The following is a 22,284-nucleotide window of genomic DNA, read 5'->3' as shown; positions in this document are numbered from 1 at the left end:
TCAGCATCGTTAATACGAGCCTCTAACTGTGAAACAAGGCCAGTTGTATCAGTTGCGGTCGCTTGCAGGGTGGCTATGTCTTGGAGTAGGGGCATGAGGGTCTGACAGTGGGCCTCTAAATCGGTCATAGCTCGTTAAGATCGTTTGTTGTTTTGTCTGTTGTTGTCAGCTGTACGTTCAGGTCCTTTATCTCTCCTACAAGTAGCGCTTGGCCTGCGATTAGTTTTTGCAATTCGGTCAGGACAGTGTCTAGGTTAGCAGGGCCAGGATTTGTTTCTACATCTCCGTATAGGGTTAGTAACATGCAGACAACATGGGCACATTCAGAAGCAATAGCGACACAGCACTGCGGGCTTGGGAGCTGTACCAAGAAGTAATTGCTCGATTTCTTAGCGTAGAGTGCGTATGTTTGACTGACCTGCATGGCAAAAGGGGCGAATGGCAAAAGAACCACCTGTGGTTCTTTAACGTGTACTAACAATGCACAGTACAAGGCCTTCTAGAGTATCGCCTCCAGCGAAAATCGACCGCCGCGGCCGGGACCGAACCCAAGTCTTTGGGTTGAGCAGCTGAGCGCTGAATGCTGTATCGGGGTAGAGGCAGATAAATAGGTTATTGTTCACGATTTGTATGGGTTTGAGCTTCATGACAACTGAATCAACACCGCTACATGCTAAAACTGAATAGGGTAAGGATGGGAAAAGAAAAGAAAAAGTGTTCTTTTTGTAAAAGATCACCAGCAGAATATCGCCAAGATATTGTTCACATAATTTTATAAGGTCGCCTAAGATTTAGTCCGTGTCTGTGCGATTCGCTATGACGGGGCCTATTAACGAGTGAACTAGTAAGCATTAAAAACGTGGCTCGCAACGTCAAGAAAGTAGTTTGCTCAGTAACACGCTTGCAAAATCACTCTAGCCTATTGGCCACTGCTGTGCACGTTATGGCGTTTTTTGCATTCTTTTGCGACTGCAACTTTAAGTTTCTTCTTTAAGCGTTCGTCCACTTGCGCATCATGAAATGGCGAGAATATTGTAATATCGGGCCTATATTCACCTTTCCAATTACTGCGACCGCACGTGCTGCGAAAACTGCTCCACATATCACTGCTTCAGGAATAGGCCATGTGACGTTAACAGAATCGCTGAAACAATCGATCCGCGTTTCTGAGTTTACTGGCTGCCTGCACAGCATGTGGACTGTGCGACTTAGCGGTGTTCCAGAGCGAGTAAACCACAGTGCCGTCACCATCAAGGGCAAGGTCTACTCGTTCAATTCTCTTCACGCGGACAGGCCTCGTCCCTTAAGGAACCTCGTCGACGTGTTCACTTTCAATCCTGCAACGTCGCGGTGGGATGTCGTGCAAACACAGCTACCGCCCGATGGCGGACACCTTCACATTTTCCGTCTCACCGTTGTTGCCTACGGCCACTGCGCGTATCTTTGGCGCTTCCAGGACGGCGCGCAGTTGGAAAGCGTCCTGTATCGTTTCGACACCAACACCATGACTTGGAGCCGCCCTCAAGTATACGGTGTAGTGCCAACACCACGTTACGGGACCGCAGCTTGTGTGGTGGGCCAGCGCGTGTATATCTTTGGTGACTTGGATTATTCGCAAGAGGTGAATGTGCTTAACCTGGAAACCATGGAGTGGCATCGCATCCCCACTAATGGAGAGCATCTGGCTCGGCAGTCCTACCACACAGCCTCTGCAATCGGGACCCGCATGTACGTGTGGGGCGGAGTCAAAGCACACCCTTATCTTCCCGGTCGCTTTGAAAGCATGAACTCTCCATACTATTTGGAAACGACCACCTCGACGTGGGTGCGCCCGCACGTACAAGGCATTCCCCCCATGGGTCGACACGGGCATTCAGCCTTTGTGTACAGAAGACAGCTGTACATCTTTGGAGGGTACAACCAACTGCAGAACACTTTCTTTGCAGACATTCACAAGTACGACCCTGAGATATCGTGCTGGACTGTAGTGAATCCATGTGGCTTTCGTCCGTCTCCCAGGTGGTTGCACGGCTGCTGCATTACTGGCGAAAGAGTGTTCGTGTTTGGCGGTGTTGGCCCGGTACGCAACCAGAGGGAAGGTGAGGTTATCGAGGAGGAAGTGGCCCTTACCGATCTCCATGTGTTGCACTTGGAACCGACACTGGAGAACTTGTGTCTGCTTGCGGTCATCGATGCACGAGTTGATGCAAGCCGCATAGCACTCATTAGTAATAAGATCAACGCTATCCTGTCACCATAGTAGAAGTCGCTGGGCAGATGCTGCACATCAAGCAAATCGAGCGTTTTCGACGAGCAATATTGTTGGTGTGACGACAATTATATTTTGGGCAGAGATACTTATCTCGTGAATTATTTTATATCTAAGCATTTTTCTCACCCTGAATTCTCGCACACTAAGCATAGTCGATAGTGTTTTCTTTATAACCATGTGGCACTGAAACATTAGTTTTGTAACAATAACGAGAACTAGTTTGGCAGAGTATTTATTCCTGCTTATTGATTTCACTCCATCCTGGCAGCTTCTTCTCCGATTGAGAATATTATTCTTTTCCTTCAGTGCCGTGTTCGTGCCTAGCTGCGTATAACGCCTACTAGACATCTTTTTCATGGCAGACGGCAGAGCGGCTTCCCCAATTGGAGAGTAATCCTGCGTTTGAGCTGGGCGAGAGGATGAATTTCTGTACATCTGAACTGCCTCTGGAAAGCGATAGTTTTCGCCTATCGCCGCATGTCTCCCCACAGGTTGATCCATTAGAAAATAATCGGCCGCATTGCAGTCGACTAAATATTTCAATTTCAATTTCAATTTATTTCCCAGAAGGTTCTGGTCGGCTGACTGGGCTAAAAGCTGTGCGTAAACAGCTTGACGAGGCCCCAGCCAGCCGTTACAAGGCATAACAGCACACATTAAAAGAATATTCATATACATAGAGAAGCAAATAGTTGATACAACAAGGAAACAAAAGAGTATCATGGATTCAAGTAAAGGCAGTGAACATATAGTTATATTAAGAGGACACCAAAAATATCAATTCGGCAAATAACACTAACTGCAAGGAAATATACATACAATGAACTCAATAAATGACAGAAAATCTTAGACACTTTATTAACGCTTTAAACGAGAAATTTGTTAAACAAACTGAGGAAAATTGGAGAGAAATTTTCAGCTAAGAGAAAGAACATCAGGTTACATCATTACAAAATAATGACGTAGTGTAGCTTTGGTAGATTTATTCGTGTCTTTGTATTTGTTGAGAATTGTGGGAAGATTGTATTCTAGTGCCTGTAGCCTATAGTCTGTTCGAAAAAACGGTACTAGCCATTTGTCTGTGTTGCGTGTGTTTACTGGATGGTTATTTTCTTTTAGCAGTGTGGTACCTTCTACCATTGATCTGAAGCTGGAAGGGAAATAGTATGACAACACAATTCGCAATTCGTACATATTTTGAATCCTTACAACATTATGCGCCTGGAGAACTTGTCGAGTATGACCTAAGTAATCAAGATTCGCAATATGACGAATGGCTTTCTTTTGGAGCAGTGAAATTTTCTCTATGTTTGTTTTAGTAGTTGTGAGCCAAACTAAAGAACAGTAATTGATGCGTGAGGCAAATAGCGCATTATATATCTGAAGTTTTATTTTACAAGGAAGAAAAGTGCGGCAGCGGCAGATTGCGCCTGTCACTGACGAGAGACTATTAGTTAACTTTTGAACGTGTGAATCCCAAGTAAGGTTAGAAGAAAATGTTACCCCAAGTATGGTGTGTTCGTGAACGATTTCAATTTTCTCACCAGCACAGGTAATAACACCTTCAAACCTGATAGCCTTGTTTTTTGGTCGAAATACCATCACTTTTGATTTTGTAGGATTGATTTTGAGTATATTAGCACCACACCACTTCTGAAGAGTATCAAGCAATTGGTTACATTTGATCAATAGTTTAGTTACATCTACACCAGAGAATAGTACTGTGCAATCATCAGCATATATAATGAATTTTAAGGTCTTATCAATGTTTACAATACTGTTGATATACACATTGAATAATAAAGGGCCCAGCACGCTACCCTGCGGTACACCTCTGATGATTGGTAAAAAGGACGATTGATGGTTGGCAAGATATACGCATTGCTGCCTGTTTGCTAAGTAGGACTGTAATAAGGATAGAGGCTTACCCCTGATACCGTAAGCTGAAAGCTTATGAGTTAGAATATCATGGTCCAGAGAATCGAAAGCTTTACTGAAGTCAATGAAAAGGCTGACAGTTATTAGTTTCTTTTCAAAATTTTTCACTATGTGTTCCTTAAGTTCTAATAATGCTAATTCAGTAGAGCGTCCTTTTCTGAAGCGAAACTGTGCATTAGAAATTAGGTGGAACTTTTCAAAGAATTTGTTAAAGCGGTCATATAATATCTTTTCAAATCCTTTTCCAAATGTAGGTATTATAGATATTGGGCGGTAATTTTCTGGCACGTTTTTATCCCCTCCTTTGTATACAACAGACACCCGGGACTTTTTCATCGCATTTGGAAATTCCCCGGATTCAAGAGAAAGATTGAATATATACGTTAGTACTGGTGTTAGGTATTCTATAACATACTTGATAGGCTTAATTTGGAGGTTATCAATATCAAGGGCTTTGCTGTTTTTTAGTGACATAAATGTTCTATAAACTTCTGCTTCATCTGTTGGTGTAAGAAATATACTTTCGGCACATGAACAACTTAAATCTTCGTTTATTTGGGAATTTTTGTGTTGTAGTGCAGTTCCAATGAAGTGCTTATTGAAAAAGTCTGCAAGACCTCGACCGGTAATTATCTGGTCTTCGTGAGTTATTTTATCAGGTAATAAATCCTTCCTGTCTCTACTCAGAACATTATTGATTACTTTCCAGGCTGCGGCCGGCTGTTGTTTACCAATACTTGCAAAGAGATTTTCAAAGTAAGCAATTTTTGCCCGCCGAAGCTCAGAATTCAGCTTGTTTCTGACCACTTTGAAATTTTTCAAAGCATCAGGATTTCGCGTTGTTAGAAAAGTGTGAAAAAGTGTATTTTTTCTCTTTATAGTCTTTAAGTGGTCGGTTGTTACCCACGGCTTTCTTATCTTCTTTGATGGAGTAAAAGTTTTGATAGGAAAGTGTTTGGAATAGATTGTGGAAAATATCTCGAGAAATTGTACATATGCATCGTTTACATTTAACTTGTCATACACAGAAGACCAGTCTTGGAAGCTAATGTCTATTTCGAAAGCCTCTAAAGCACACTGAGGCATATATTTTACGGTTATTTGTTCAGAACGGTTTTTAGGTTTTGGTAATGAGTCATAGAACATAAAGATGGGACAGTGATCACTAACATCCGATGCTATAGTACCAGCACTAAAAACAGAAGTTTCTGAGTTTGTTATAAACAAATCTAAAGCAGATGAAGTAGACACAGTAACACGAGTCGGTGTATTGATAACACTTATGAATCCCAACGACTGAAGTTGAATAGTGAAATCAATGACAGTTGAAGTATTATCGAGGGTATTTATATTGAAGTCACCTCCGCATGTTAGCTGAAAATTATTGCTTCGAACATATTCTAGGAGGAGGTCAAAATATTTCATAAAAGATTTCATGTTTCCCTTCGGTGGACGATACATGACCGTGATAACCTCTAGCCCAGCCTTCACAGTCAAACATTCATAATCATTGGTAATTTCACAAAATTCAGGCAATAATTCACAATCTTTACATCTTTGGACATGGAGCGCTACACCACCACCTCGTCTATATTTGCGATTGTTAAAGAATCTGTCATACCCATCAAGATGGAGCATGTCACAGCCACCATAGTACCAGGTCTCAGAGATCATTGTGGTGGTATATTTAAAAGGAAATTGACTTAACAAATGTGTGATGTCATCTTGTTTCCCATGTACAGAACGAGCATTGATGTGCAAGACTGTTTGAAGAGAGGGTGGTTGAGGACGTATGCACCCAGGTAGGACGATGCTGTGACAATCCATCTTGACCGGTTTAACAAGCAACAATAACGCACTAAAGCGCTAAGGCTGTCTAGGACTCACTCGATTTTCACAAGGTCAGCCTCACAAGTGATCTGAACAACATCAGAAGATTCTGTTTGCTTAGCAAAAATCTTTCCATTCAGAGTCCACACCGACTTCCATTTGTGCTCATACTTCCGCTTTACAGTCATACCCAGGAGTCTCTTTAGGGCCGGGCAGAGGTGCTCATTTATATATACTGATATACTGGGGCGGCATTACTGATCCCAATATCCTCATTGGTCAGTCGGGCCTTTTTTCCTTTCTTAAGTATGCTGTCGCGTTTTGAACGAGATTTGAATTGGACAATGATGTTTGATTTGTCAGCATCTCTTGTTGGAACTCGATGGCAGGATTCAATGTCATCCTCACTGATTGGCTCTTTGATTGCTTCTCCAACCCCTTGAACAATCTGCAGGACATTCTCATCATCCTGTTTTACTACACCTTGGATTTCAATATTCATGTTTCGAGAATACTGCTCCATGTGAACAATGCGTCTTATAGCTTCATCATGTTTTTTTTCTAATGATATGCACTTCACCTTAAGTGCTTCATTCTCTTTTTCGAGTTTAGCGTTCCTTGAGATTTCAGCCTCAAGTTTTTGTTTCAGCTCTTCCATAGAGTCATGAGCAAACTCAAGGCTCGTTGTCATGTTACGTTGTTCAGCCTTTAGTTCTCTAATTTCGTTTCGAAGATCCCTTTCAATGCACTCTCGCGAAGTTTTTATTTCCTGTTTGAAGTCTTCTTTAATTTTCACTAACTCAGCCTTCAGCTCCTCTTTAAGCTTAGCAACTTCTTTCGCCATGTCACGTTCAAGGCCTATTGCACAAAAAAACGCCAAGAAGCTCACAATTTGGCAGCAGCGACGATATGGAAAAAGACCAACAGATTTCAAACAGCTTTGGCACTAACCTGCAGCAAAGAAGCAGAGACACGATAAATTGCTGCACTCAGTCGGTCGTCGCTGCTGCCAAGTGGGGACCGTGGCGGCGGATGGGTCCTTTTGTAACCCAATGCGTGTGACGTCAGGCGTCAGGTGGATGCTGCAGATAGCGAAAACCGCTGACGGGAAACGCCCCTTGTAGCCGGTCCAAGTCGGTGGTAAGCCAAGCACGTGTACTCAGCTGGGCTGCTGGGCTAGTCTTGAGCGGACAGTGCAGACGGCGCAAAGCAATCTGCAGCAAAGACGCAGAGACACGATAAGTTGCTGCACTCAGTCGGTCGTCGCTGCTGCCAAGTGGGGACCGTGGCGGCGGATGGGTCCTTTTGTAACCCAATGCGTGTGACGTCAGGCGTCAGGTGGATGCTGCAGATAGCGAAAACCGCTGACGGGAAACGCCCCTTGTAGCCGGTCCAAGCCGGTGGTAAGCCAAGCACGTGTACTCAGCTGGGCTGCTGGGCTAGTCTTGAGCGGACAGTGCAGACGGCGCAAAGCAATCTGCAGCAAAGACGCAAAGACACAATAAGTTGCTGCACTCAGTCGGTCGTCGCTGCTGCCAAGTGGTATATCGTCGGCTTGTACCTATCGTTTCCTAATAACATTCGTGAAAGAACCAACAGCTATTTGTGTCAGAACCTTGCAAGTTAGTGCTCGTGACAGTTTGTCTATCAGGTGATATTGAAGGTGGTCGACAGCAAGCATGCCACAACACGGAATTTTCTTTGGTATCGGGAAATTGTATCTATACCAATGCGGTGGCGGCACAGACGCACATGAAAAGTCAATAACAGTCTTGGAAGAACGATCCCACTAGCCCGAAAAAATTTCGCTTTGATTGTGACGACTAAAGTTATATGACTGTCACCTGGATTTTGCCCATCTCAAGAAACTTAAAGGGTAGAGAGCCTGGGCCACAGGACGCTGCGGACGCCTATGAACAGCTCCTTGTCTGAGTGACTACACGTTTTTTTTTGCAGGACGGCTAGCTTTCCTGCTGGCTTGTATCTGTCTGCATACTTTGCACGCGAAGAAAACTTGTTTCGTGCGCGAGTTTGATTTAGAGAAAGGGCATCTGGTGAGCGCGGTGTCAGTATAATAATGCAACAGCACGTTTTTCTTGTGAAGCCATTTTTTTTTCTTGAGAGTGAGTAACCATGTGGTATTTGAAATAAAAACTAGAATTAAATACTGTCTTCAAACGAAACTGTGGCACAAATGCGCTTCACGGTTTCTTTGTGTCTTTGCACTGTATTTTCTCAGCTCGCAATGCTACTTTTTTCTTTCTCTTTCTCGGTTGTTTTCAGTGGATTTCGCACTAGGTTTCTGACGCTGCAGTCGCAAGTAGTATCTTGCCGCATTTCGATTCGGGCAAGATACGAAAACACGATTCGCAGCGTCCGTGCGCGCTAATGAATTCCACGGGGTTAAAAAATATGGCTTCAGCGCAGGTGCAGAGCTGGTACGTTCAATACGGTAACGCAGTCCAAGTAATATCTTTGCCGCGTTTGCCTAGGCGCTGCTACCGTACGGACTCAGTTACCGGTGATAGCTTATTTACTGTGGCGCAGAAAAAAATAATCTTGCGCTTAGCTCGGAATCCTCCAATATGGCTTTGCGCCCACCTTACGCGCAGCCTCGGGGTGTTAAAGTACACAAACCGTTACCACTCGACAGCTTTGATGCTCTTCAATGGCGCACGTACCGCTATTGCGCGACCACGCCCGAGTCTCAGAATGCATCGTCTGTAAAGTTCATAGCCGGACTTCTACTCCGTGTGTAAGACACAAGTTTCATTCATTCGTAGAACTTTTTCTGCCACAGTCGACTTCGCAGTTGTCATCTTCATCATCAGTCTGACTATGCACACTGCAGGGCAAAGCCGCTCCTGTACATCTTGAATTCTCTGAGTCCTGTGCCAGTCCCATCCGCCAACCTACCTTTCTGCCGTCCCCTGCTGCGCTCGCCTGAGATGAGTAAACTGAACCAATTCGTAGTTCGAAACGCTCCTAATTTACACGGCGTCTGCTTAGTAGGCGCAGATATTTTGAAGGCTGTCCAGCATATTGTCACCAACTGTCGCAGGTCATTAATGACTCCTAGTATGTTTTGGTCACTGCTGCAGCGTCCTGCTTTACTGCACAGATACTTTACCTGCAATAAACAATTGGTGCTGCCTGCGTAGATTAATGGTGATAACAAACAGGCCTGTGAGCGTCACGCGTTATTTGAGGATCCCCAAAGCCAGCCGCTTCCGTGTTTTTTGGGAGCAGCGGCGCCGCCGCAGTCATCCCTAAACTCACCACAACTGAATCATCACGACCTCCTGATGTAGCCGCCAGGCATCTGCTCGTATTCCGCCGGACTCTAACGGACACACGCAAGAGGCACCAACATCAGGCGAACACAGAAAGCGCGGAACAAGTGAACATGGTCAGTCAAAGCGCCGAGGCGGCGTCGTGCCCGATAAAAGCCTCAGAGTTCGGCCGCTAGACGAAGAAACGCGGAGCGGTCGTGGCGCAGTTTGCAGTGTCTCTAGAAAGATCCGAATTTCTGCTCGAGTTCCCCAATCCGGAAGCATGATGATTGTTTTACTTCTTCAAGCATCCGCGTTCAGCAGGCAATTAGAATTTATTTTCTTCTCAATCTTCTCCGGTATCCTCAAGCAATTATTGGTCGTCTTAGGAATTCGTGACCTTGTTGTAATGTTTTCATTTTTCGCTATTTAGGCACGAGTCTAATATAACATCCGTGCGTACTGAAAGGAACGAAATGAGAGTGGTGCATATTGGGAAATCCCGAAGCGCAGATTTTTCTTTGTGCACGCTGCAAACTGTGCTTACGTTGTGCAACTACGCAAGCTTGTCACCATGACATTATGCCGTTTGGGAAGGAATCCGTCCTTTTGTTAGAAGGAGTTCCAGTGTTCTGGCTACGGCCACTTCTCCGTTTTTTTCAGCCAGCGACCGCTCCGGCGGACGCGGTTGTTGCGACGCGCGGCCTTATTCTCTCTTTTTCTCTTTCCTCGTATCGTTCAACTCTCTTCTATCTGCACGTGGCAGCAGTGGTGGCTCGGCTTGAGCCAGTCGGCTGGCCTGTGCACTTTCCTCTTCAATTTTCTCTCGGTCGCAACCGACCGACCGACCGACCGACCGACCGACCGACCGACCGACCGACCGACCGACCGACCGACCGACCGACCGACCGACCGACCGACCGACCGACCGACCGACCGACCGACCGACCGACCGACCGACCGACCGACCGACCGACCGACCGACCGACCGACCGACCGACCGACCGACCGACCGACCGACCGACCGACCGACCGACCGACCGACCGACCGACCGACCGACCGACCGACCGACCGACCGACCGACCGACCGACCGACCGACCGACCGACCGACCGACCGACCGACCGACCGACCGACCGACCGACCGACCGACCGACCGACCGACCGACCGACCGACCGACCGACCGACCGACCGACCGACCGACCGACCGACCGACCGACCGACCGACCGACCGACCGACCGACCGACCGACCGACCGACCGACCGACCGACCGACCGACCGACCGACCGACCGACCGACCGACCGACCGACCGACCGACCGACCGACCGACCGACCGACCGACCGACCGACCGACCGACCGACCGACCGACCGACCGACCGACCGACCGACCGACCGACCGACCGACCGACCGACCGACCGACCGACCGACCGACCGACCGACCGACCGACCGACCGACCGACCGACCGACCGACCGACCGACCGACCGACCGACCGACCGACCGACCGACCGACCGACCGACCGACCGACCGACCGACCGACCGACCGACCGACCGACCGACCGACCGACCGACCGACCGACCGACCGACCGACCGACCGACCGACCGACCGACCGACCGACCGACCGACCGACCGACCGACCGACCGACCGACCGACCGACCGACCGACCGACCGACCGACCGACCGACCGACCGACCGACCGACCGACCGACCGACCGACCGACCGACCGACCGACCGACCGACCGACCGACCGACCGACCGACCGACCGACCGACCGACCGACCGACCCGACCGACCGACCGACCGACCGACCGACCGACCGACCGACCGACCGACCGACCGACCGACCGACCGACCGACCGACCGACCGACCGACCGACCGACCGACCGACCGACCGACCGACCGACCGACCGACCGACCGACCGACCGACCGACCGACCGACCGACCGACCGACCGACCGACCGACCGACCGACCGACCGACCGACCGACCGACCGACCGACCGACCGACCGACCGACCGACCGACCGACCGACCGACCGACCGACCGACCGACCGACCGACCGACCGACCGACCGACCGACCGACCGACCGACCGACCGACCGACCGACCGACCGACCGACCGACCGACCGACCGACCGACCGACCGACCGACCGACCGACCGACCGACCGACCGACCGACCGACCGACCGACCGACCGACCGACCGACCGACCGACCGACCGACCGACCGACCGACCGACCGACCGACCGACCGACCGACCGACCGACCGACCGACCGACCGACCGACCGACCGACCGACCGACCGACCGACCGACCGACCGACCGACCGACCGACCGACCGACCGACCGACCGACCGACCGACCGACCGACCGACCGACCGACCGACCGACCGACCGACCGACCGACCGACCGACCGACCGACCGACCGACCGACCGACCGACCGACCGACCGACCAACCAACCAACCAACCAACCAATGAATCCGTCGAGACAGCCATTATGCCTCAACCCGAAAGGCACGGTAGGGTATGTTTGGTATGTTAGGGTTTAACGTCCCGAAGCAACTCAGGCTATGAGGGACGCCATAGTGAAGGGCTCCGGAAATTTCGACCACCTGGGGTTCTTTAACGTGCACTGACATTGCACACCACACGGGCCTCTAGAATTTCGCCTCCATCGAAATTCTACCGCCGCGGCCGGGATCGAGCCCGCGTCTTTCCGGTCAGCAGCCGAGCGCCGTAACCACTGAGCCACCGCGGTGGGGTTCAACCCGAAAGGCATCTCCTTGTTAGGCTCCTGTGAATCTTGAGGAAAAAGAAACGAGGGACTACTTTACCTTCGAGCGACCACGATATACAGGCGCTAGAAGAATCAAGAAGTCTTTATATTGAGTAATACAAACAAAATGTATACACAGATATTTGGACCGATAGCCAATGACGCTAGTCAGCGGTACAATACAAAATAACATATAGGACAGCAATAACCCAATAGCGGTAACCCCTTATTCCATTGCCTTCATAGCGGTTGGAGGTCGAATAATGGCTTAGTAGTCTTCATGGTCACAGAGGACCAAAACACGCGGGCGCGGCGGTGTTTAAATAACATAAGCTTCACGCGCGCACTGGTCCAAGATCGGGCCCTCTAGAGGAGGTGGGCGGATGTATAGCTGTAGTCAAGAGCTCGACAAAATTCTGCCTGCGAGGGTGACGCACAGTGGTAGATTAAAACATACCCTCGGCGAGAGTATGTTTTATTCTCCCACCATCGATCGATGTCCGCCAACTCTGCGCACGGCCCTGGGCCGCGATTTACGAGTTTTCATACACCATTTCCTCGCTGTTGTGGCACACTGAAATCGTTTACGCTGCTGGTCAACAATGGTAACCGCAGCGCTGGGCCAATGTATAGAGAACATATTGTCAAGTTGTAGTGACGGAAATCCAGCAGTCAGGAGGACAGCAACAAAACTTGCAAATGAAGCTCTTTATTTGGACTGACTTGCGCCCGCAAAAGAACTGAATCAGTCCGCGGCGGCGTAAGCAACGCACGTGCTCGTCGGTCCTCGAACTACGAATGCCCGCCGCTCGCGGCATCGCTCAATTTAAAGCTGACAAGGAAACTTCCCGGTAAAAGGTCAAGATCATCTACAGTAATCTGGAAACACCTAGATGCAGCTCTTCATGGCTGTGATCAATCGAGATTAGACCGGTCGCTTCTCGCGTCACGAACAAAAATGATAACACCCCTTTCCAACGGCCTTGCGCGAACGAATGGACACTACAATGATACGTGGCATTAGCCCCCTCCCAAAGGAGCATCGCCTCAATGCTTTAAAATGAAAATAAACACGGAGAATGCAAACTTCGAGTCCTTTAGCGTTCATAATACGGCTTCAGGCGTACGACATGTACGACTTCAGGGCGTGTGCGGCGTCGCTGAGATGCTGTCGTGCCGTCGGGGATGACTTCATAGTCGAGGTCACCGATGCGATGGAGAACCTTGTACGGGCCAAAGTAGCGTCGCTGCAACTTTTCGCGCAGTCCACGGTGGCAAACTGGCGTCCATATCCAAACCCGATCACCTGGCTTGTAATGCGCGTCTCGTCGGCGGAGACTGTAGCGTCGGGCGTCGGTGTGCCGCTGGTCTTGAATGCGAAGCCGCGCAACTCTTCGAGCTTCCTCGGCGCGATGAAGGTAGGCGGCGACATCGAGGTTGTCTTCGTCGGAAACGTGCGGGAGCATTGCGTCGAGTGTTGTCGTGAGCTTCCTGCCGTATACCAGCTGGAATGGGGTAAACCTGGTTGTCTCCTGGACGGCAGTATTATAGGCGAAGATCACGTAGGGCAGAATAGACTCCCACTTCTTCTGTTCGGCGTTGATGTACATGGAAAGCATGTCTGCGATGGTCTTGTTCAGACGCTCTGTGAGTCCGTTGGTTTGTGAATGATAGGCAGTTGTCCTCCGATGGCTCGTCTGGCTGTAGTTTAAAATGGCTTGCCTCAGCTAAGCTGTAAACACCGTTCCTCTGTCTATGATGAGCACTTCGGGGGCGCCGTGTCGCAGGAGAATTTGTTCGACAAAAATTTTGCAACTTCTGTTGCGGTACCACTAGGCAACGCTTTTGCTTCGGCGTAGCGGGTCTTGTAGTCGGCGGCCACGATGATCAACTTGTTACCTGATGATGAATTCGGAAAGGGGCCGAGGAGGTCCATCCCCATTTGTTGAAAGGGCTTAGTTGGCGCTGGAATGGGGTTCAGGAGTCCGGCTGATCTAATCGGAGGCGTTTTGCGCCTCTGACACTCACGGCACGTTTTCACATAATGGGAAACGTCAGCAGCTAGCCGCGGCCAATAGTACTTCTCCTGGATGCCGCGACGTGCGAGCTCGTCGAGGAAAGCGATCGTCGGACCTTTGTTTAGATGCCGGTATTCTTCGGTGAAGTTGCTTAGCAACACCTGGGCTTGGCCATTTCGGATTTGAGCGACTCCCATTGCGACGCCCAATGCCCGATCCAGGAGCAGCTGGGTGTTCCCCTCGATGACGCCTCCGGCGGTTTCGATGTCTCCAGTACCTATGCAGGCGAGGACACTCGATCGGGGCGGCACGCTCAGTGCTTCGTCGAGGACGTTTAAGGCAACGGGATGAGTTGCGCTCGTCGCAACAGGTATGGCTTTGTCCGTGGAAAGCTTGATCGACATAGATCGAAGGTCGATGATCGCCAGATGTTCATTCAGGAAGTCCATTCCCAAAATCACGTCTCGCGAGCATTGCTGTAGGCCCAGGAAGGTTGTAGCATAGGTTCTCCCATTCGCAGTAACTCTCGCGGTGCAGCGTCCTGACGGCGTAATCAGATTACCACCTCCGGTGCGGATCAGCGGGCCATCCCAAGTTGTTGTTACTTTCTTGAGTCGGACAGCGAGTGGCCCACTCATGACGGAGTAGTCGGCTCCGGTGTCCACCAAGGCAGTAACCGCGTGACCGTCGACCATAACTTCAAGGTCACTTGTTCGCGTTTTCGTATTGCACGTTGTCTTCGGTGTACGATATCGGCTTCTTCGGGCAGTGAGTCTGCGGTGGGCGTACTCCGACGTTACTTCTCTGGGCGGTGGTACAAGGTTCAAGTCTGGCCGCGTCGTCGCCGTCGTCGTCGTCGGTGTTGTCGTCGTAGTTGAGGCATGGTCATCCGTTTTCGTCGATGGAGGATCTTTGTTCTTGCGCTCAGAAGCAACCTCACCTCCAGAGGCTGCTTTATTCAGTTTAACCTTCGGGGGCTGGGGCAGCTTCCACGCACTGCGTAGCCTCGGCTAGGAGATGCAAAGCGCGGTGACGATGGCGACAGGGAACGTGATGGGCGGCTCGGCGATGAGTATTCTTCCAGGTGCAAAAACTCCTCGATTTCGGCTGATCGCTGGCCGGGTCGGGGTCGTGGCGCGTCGTAAGAGAACCCTCTGATGCCCATTCGCCTATATGGGCAGTACCGGAAAATGTGACCGGCTTCGCCACAGTGAAAGCATAGTGGGCGGCGCTAGTCGGGAGTTCTCCACTCGTCGCATTTCCTCGGCTGTGCGCGTCGCTCGTAGGACGGCCGGGTTGTGGCGAGAGGGCGGCGGTCCAACGCAGCTGACTGAGGACGATAGGGGCTTGGGTCCCGTCGTCGAGGGGCAGGACGGCGAACAACTGCGGCGTAAGTCAAGGCTGGGGGCTGCAGAGGCTGCGCGGGTGTCGGCGTCACACCCAAGGCCTGTTGAGCCTCGTCCCGGACGATGTCAGTGAGAGATGAAAGCTGCGGCTGTGTGCCCGTCGGCAGCAATCGTCGGAGCTCTTCTCGCACAACTTGACGTATAACCTCCCGCAGGTTATCGTTGTTAGCGTTGTCCAGGCAGCTTGCTGAGAAAACGCGCAGCTGGCGGTCGTACTGGCGGGCTCGGGCATCAAGAGTTTTTTCCATGGTGGCTGCCTCTTCGACGAATTCCGCGACTGTTTTCGGTGGGTTCCGTACGAGGCCGGCAAAGTGTTGCTCTTTAACTCCTCGCATAAGAAGCTTTACTTTTTCTTCTTCCTTCATGATTGCGTCGGAACGCCGGAAGAGACGCTTCATCTCCTCAGTGTACATTGCAACGGTCTCGTTTGGATGTTTTATGCGTGACTGTAGCAGCTGCTGGGCTCTCTCCTTTCGCACGGCGTTCGTGAAGATCTTCAGAAGCTGCTCCTTGAAGGTTTCCTAGTTCGTGAGGCTAGCTTCCTCATTCTCAAACCAGATTCTTGGTTTTCTCTCCAAGGCGAAGAAGACGTACCTAAGCTTCGTAGCATCATCCGAGTTGTTGAAGATAGCCACACGGTCGAACTGTTCCGGCCATTCTTCGGGGTCGGCACCAGGCGAAGCGTCGAAGGTTGTTGGCACCCGGGGCTGGTGAAGAATGATTGTCGTCGTCGTCTGGGGCAAGCTCGTGGTGGACGTTGCTACTGGCTTTCGTTTCCGGGTAGGGGCCGGCAGAATCCCGAACTCAGGTGCATCCCCTTGCAGACGTCGGCTTGCGTGGTGGACTGGAGTCACGTCCTCTGGTGAATTACTCGAAGGGCTGGCGTCGCGACTTGCTGGGGGTATCCGGTACATGGAAGGCCACCCAGCAACTCCACCACATGTCATGTTGTAGTGACGGCAATCCAGCAGTCAGGAGGACAGCAACGAAACTTGCAAACGAAGCTCTTTATTTGGGCTGCCTTGCGCCCGCAAAAGAACTGAATCACCTTGCGGCGGCGTGGAAAGAGAAGTTTATTTTTTTCGATGGCAACAAATATACAAAACAAAACGGCTGAACTCAAAGGTATGATCATACAAGTACATGCGCAGTGCCGCTGCACTGAGCACGTCAGTAAGGCAGTAAGAAAGCCGACACTCGACCGCCGCGCAGGACGATGAAGTATGTCGGCCATTTGCGCAAAAAACTCAGCCTCGCTCATTGACAGAGCGTCCATGCTTCATTGCTCAAAGAGGCGCGTGCGGAGGCGCTGCAACATTGGAAACATTGTTCTTTGCGGACGCCCATTTAAGAAAGCCACTCCACGCTGCTGCCACAAAACGAACATGCCGACACACAAGAGCATATTTTGAAGCACTTCGGGTGAACTAGTGCGCGCTTCCAGGCGGGTTAAAAACGTGCGTGACACTAATATCCAAAAGGTGCGCGCAACTACACACTCAAACATTGCGTGCTACAAAGTTTCAAGGCGACCGCACTGCGGGCATCGGAGGAGGGCGCCACGCCCCACGCCGCAAGGCGGTCTCTTGCGGGTAGGACCCGCCAGCATCGCAGCCAGTCGAAGTCCCTGACATCTGCAGGAAGCGCAGCTGAGGTCAGTTGGCGCCAGCGTGCCCGTCTCGTTTTCTGGAGTTGTTCGCGGGTCAGCTCAGCGACCGTTAGTGCTTCACACATCCTGGAGGGCGGGGTTTCATCAACATCCAGATCGGGCACGCTGGCAGTCAACGACGCCAGTGTGCGACGCACGTTAACGAAAAATTCCGGCGGCTGCTCGGCTGTAGGGCCAACCACGTGTTGTGCAAAAAACACGTTACGTGCTGTACCCAGAAAGTATGTGAGGAGTGTTCTGCCGGGATAGTCTGGGTTGCGTAGAAGATCTCGTACTCCTCTCAAGGCGAGCACATTACACATGGTGCGGATGCAAGGTATACTCAATCCACCCATGAGAGAAGCCAACAGCCACAGAAACCAAGGGGCACAGGGGACTTTTTTTAAATTTATTTATTTTGTGCTGTTGATCAATTTAGATTATTAGTGAATATATTATCGCTTAAAGCTAATTGATTACAAAAGCAGAAGAAAAAACAACCATATGCCGCCGGTGGGATCCAATCAATCAATCAGCCTTTTATTTTCTCTATATTAGAGAAGGAGACAGGACTAAAAGCTGGAAAGCTTGACAGAGGTCCTGCCCCCTTTTTTCACGCTGGCATTGCAACAGACAAGCGGCAATAAATTCTGCGCTATACATTATAGCACAAAAGAAAATAACACACCTTGAAAAAAAAAGCAAAAAGTACCAACATAAAAATACATGCAGCGTCATGACACAAACTTGTTCAGAAAAAATTTCTTAATAACGGTATTTGAATGCTGGAAAGGGTCAAACATTTCTTTGTTTAAGTTATTTAATAGCACTGGCAGCGTATACGAGATAGATTGTTGTGAGTAATATGGTCTAGGTGTAGGAACTAGCCACATTTCTTTATTTCTGGTTTGTGGAATATGGGTGTTTTTTGCAAGTTCTGCCAAATTACCAACATAATTTTCATTGCTCCGCGATGCACTTTTGAAACTCATTAAAAGTCTGTGTTCGTGTAAAGCTAAGACTGGCAGGATTTCATATTTTAAAAAGAGGTCACTCGTAGGGAAACAATACGGAACACCAGCAATGCATCTCACAGCTCTTTTTTGGAGAAGATGTAACTTGGTCATGTTCGTGATACCGGTGGTACCCCAAACGATAATGCAGTATTGTAAGAGAGATAGAATTAAGGAGTTATACAGCAACAGCCTAATTTTGACAGGAAGAATGGTGCGCAGGCGCGACAAAACTCCGACAGTTGAAGATATTTTGGATCTGATATAATCCACATGATCATTCCAAGTCAAGTGTTTTGAAAACACGACACCAAGGATTTTGACAGAATCCACTATCTCCACAGGATCATGGTTTAAACATACATTGAGTGGCCTAAACAATACCTTCCCTTTCGGCAAGTACAACACTATTTTAGTCTTTTTAGGATTAATCTTCAGAAAATTTGCTTGTGCCCATGTATTTAATGCATTAATTGTTCTACCTGCTTTTTCTTCAATATCATCTTCTGATTTCCCAGAAATGAACACTGAAGTATCATCGGCGTAAGATACAAATGTACTATCAGGTTCACAATGCACAATATCATTTAGATAAATTAAAAATAAAAGCGGACCCAATATGCTTCCCTGGGGAACTCCTGTGCAGATATTCTGTACTGAGGACAAGGAGCTTTTAAAGTCTACATACTGTGTTCTATGGGAGAGGTATGATTCCATTAAGTCTAGTGCTTTTCCACGGATACCGTAGGTTTCCATTTTATGTAAGAGAATTTTGTGACTTAATAAATCAAACGCTTTTGTGAAATCTATGTAGATACCTGCAACTATTTCCTTATTTTGAAATTTATCTATTATTATTTCTTTTTGTGTAAGTAGCGCTGTTTCTGTGGATCGATTCTTTCGAAAACCGTGCTGAAAGTCAAGGAGGAGATCATGCTTGTTAAAAAATGACAGGACTCTGCCATGTAGTAACTTCTCTATACCTTTAGAGAATACCGGTAATATAGATATAGGGCGGTAATTTTGGATCAAATATTTGTCGCCACTTTTAAAAACCGGTATCACTCGAGCAGTTTGGAGTTCTTTCGGAAATACAGCGGTAGATAATATTAAATTGTAAATGTGCGTAATGACTGGGCATAGAAGGTGAAGAACATGTTTAACGGGCGCTATTTGGAGGCCATTTGTGTCCACTGACTTGCTATTTTTAATTGTGTTTATACACGAGAAAACTTCTGCGCAGTTTGTCGGAGCAAAGAAAAGTGATGATGAACTGTTGCTTCCTTTCAAGAATGCAGTGTAATCTTGACTGCTGCCCATTTGATTCTGAGAAGCTTGCTGGATAAAAAAGTTGTTAAAAGTATCAGCTAAGCCAGTGTCACAAATACGCTTTCCCTCATGCTGAAAGTTATCAGGAAGATCAGGGTTAGATGGCCGTAATAAGGAATTTAATTTCCTCCAGATAAGATCCGATCTTTGTTCAGTCGAGCTCCAAAATATATTTGTAAAATAAGCTTCTCGAGCGATCTTCAGTTTTGATGTAAGATTATTTCTATACTTCTTGAATTGGCTAAACAAATTTGCATCTTTAGTTTTTACGAACTGTGCGTACAACCTATTTTTATGCTTTATCATTTGGAGCAACTCAGACGTTACCCAAGGTTTCCTAGCCCTAGATGGCGCGTTTATTTTTTTTATTGGAAAGTGCGCGTCATATACAGTTTTAAATGATGTGATGAAATTGTAGTAAGCAGTATCGCTACTATCCGCCTCAAAAACATTATTCCAAGTCTGTTGGCTAATAGCATGACAAAAGGAATCAAGGTTTTTGTTAGTTATAGACTGTGTATAAATTATTCGCTTTTTCCTTTTATTAACACGCACGGGCTTGTTAACTAGCATAAAGATTCCAAGGTGATCACTAATATCTGTGTAAACAACGTCTGCGGTTATTAAGTTAGTGTCAATATTTGTAATGAAGACATCTAATAAAGACGTACTTTCTAAAGTCACTCGTGTGGGCTTTGTTATTAAGCTAAAGAATCCATTCACTGCAATTAAAGAATGGAGTTCTTTTTGTGATTGTGAAGTTGAAAGTATATTTATGTTGATGTCACCACCTAAAACCATATCTATAGATTCGTATGATGCATAGCTAAAGATATTTCCGAGAAATGCTAAGAAATGACTTATGCCGCCAGACGGTGGCCTGTACATGACACAAAAAAGTTGGTTTGAGCTTCGCAGAGTGAGCACTTCGTAATCAGGAGTTGTTGCCGTGTATTCCTCGACCATTTCACACGATATTGTATCTTTAAGTAGAAGCGCGACGCCGCCTCCTCTTTTATCGTTTCGGTTTTGATAAAAGCACTGATATCCAGGACGGTGATACACATTCGATGCTGAAGTGTACCATGTTTCAGTCAACATTATTGCTGTGAGTGGAACTTCGAGAGTATCCAGTAGAATAGTTAATTCATCTTCTTTGTTTATTAAGGATCTAATGTTTAAGTGGAAAAAAGACAAAGCAGTAGTTTGAGGTTTAACCAAATGCGTAACCTCATGTGGCTCATAACCCATGTCACGGAACTAGTACTTAGGTTGGATGCCAGCAGGTACAACTACGCAATTTTGCGCAGATCATCCTGGTGGGTGATCGCAATGACATTTGACGTGTCAGTTTTGCGCACATATATTTTGCCATTCCGAGTCCATGCGTACTTCCACTTCAGTTCTTTCTTTTTAGCATTTGCTGCACCAAACAGTTTTTTCATTGAAGGACTCAAGTGCTCATTGATGAAGATTTGTGTCTTCGGTTCAAGTTCAATGTCCTCTGACGTTATCCTCTGCTTTCGAGCTTTCTCAAGGAAGGCATCACGAACGGATCTGCGGGCAAATTGCAACACTATGTTTGGAGCATCTGCATCTCCCGCAGTTCGAACGCGGTGGCAAACCTCAATGTCTCCCCTTTCAAGTGGAAACTCAACCGCTCTAGCTATCCTATCGGCAATCTCTGTGATGTCTTCATTCTGCTTCATTGGTACACCCTTCAATTCAACGTTGTGACATCGCGTGTGTTGCTCGTTTTGTAAAAGTCTTACTTCATGAGCTTTCAGCTCCGCTCGTAAAGCGTCGCGTTCCTCCTGTAGTTCGTTTACGGATGCCTTCAGTTCCTCATTCTCTGTCTCAACGCGGTTCACAGACGTTTTCATTTCTTCGTAGTTGTCATTTATAAATGCTAGGCTAGCTTTTATCTCGCGTATGTCCTTTCTTAAGTCCCGTTCGAGACTTTCGCGTAGTTCACGGAACTCTTGTTTAAGTTCTCGTTTCAGCTCATCAAATAGTTTAATAAGTTCTTTCGACATTGCCACTTATGAAGAAGAAAGAAAAAAAAAACATGCAGTTTGAAATCGCGCTACAGCAAGAACAGCCCCAGTGAAAACAAGCGCAATCAACAGATCACAGTGTGTAGCAGCAGCAGTCACAGCGAAAGTGAAATCAATGCCACTAGTAGTGAAACATTTCACTAACCTGTGAAAGTATACGTAGACGCTTAGAAAAACAGTGCGATCGCCGTGACTGCTGCTGCCAAGTGAGGCAGCGATGGGGTCTCCTTGGGCTTTTGAGTTCTTCAGCCAGGAATCCACGCAGGCGCAGTGCTCGCTGCCGACGAATGCTGGCGAAGCACGCTGCTACAGGTGATGGTCGTCGTTTCCAGCGGCTGCCAAGATCACACTACTCGTTGATATGTGCTGCGTTGATATGTACGGACAGCAACCTGTGAAAGTATACGTAGACGCTTAGAAAAACAGTGCGATCGCCGTGATCGCCGTCCGAACCCACGACCTCCGAATTACGCGTCCGGTGCTCTACCTCTGAGCTACGGCGACGGCTGTCAAACCTTCTGCTTTCGGAGGTATTTATGTTTACAAGTAACCTAACCTTGAGAGTGCTCATCAGCGCCACCCACTTTCATAAGCGGCGGACGTGGAACGTCCTGAGTTACCGCAGGTGTGACGTAGAACGTCATCAAACGGAAAGGGTGCAAGCTGCGTGAGAACCCTCTTATGCTTCCTATGGCGTCAAGGCTGCCAGAA

The 22,284-nt window shown here is 48.5% G+C and overlaps 1 protein-coding gene and 1 pseudogene across 1 annotated transcript; one reads left to right on the top strand and one right to left on the bottom strand.

The window, feature by feature from the left end:
- The first annotated feature begins 1,192 nt into the window (after positions 1-1,192).
- Positions 1,193-2,260, top strand: LOC149326466 (kelch domain-containing protein 3-like). The gene has a single exon (XM_089564584.1). The coding sequence runs from the start codon at positions 1,193-1,195 to the stop codon at positions 2,258-2,260; it is 1,068 nt and encodes a 355-aa protein (XP_089420710.1).
- Positions 2,261-6,093: 3,833 nt separating this feature from the next.
- LOC149326465 (uncharacterized) lies at positions 6,094-6,898 on the bottom strand (annotated as a pseudogene).
- Positions 6,899-22,284: the final 15,386 nt, after the last annotated feature.

The sequence above is a fragment of the Amblyomma mixtum genome, chromosome 10 (genome assembly GCF_055824585.1).
Source record: "Amblyomma mixtum isolate Tamu chromosome 10, ASM5582458v1, whole genome shotgun sequence".
In the NCBI taxonomy this organism is placed as follows: domain Eukaryota; kingdom Metazoa; phylum Arthropoda; class Arachnida; order Ixodida; family Ixodidae; genus Amblyomma; species Amblyomma mixtum.
The sequence above is the reverse complement of the archived record's forward strand: the minus strand, read 5'-3'. Positions and strand labels throughout refer to the sequence as shown.

What these genes read in the sequence shown, in the direction of transcription:
- LOC149326466 (XM_089564584.1), top strand. Translation starts at nt 1,193, where the DNA reads ATGTGGACTGTGCGACTTAGCGGTGTTCCAGAGCGAGTAAACCACAGT.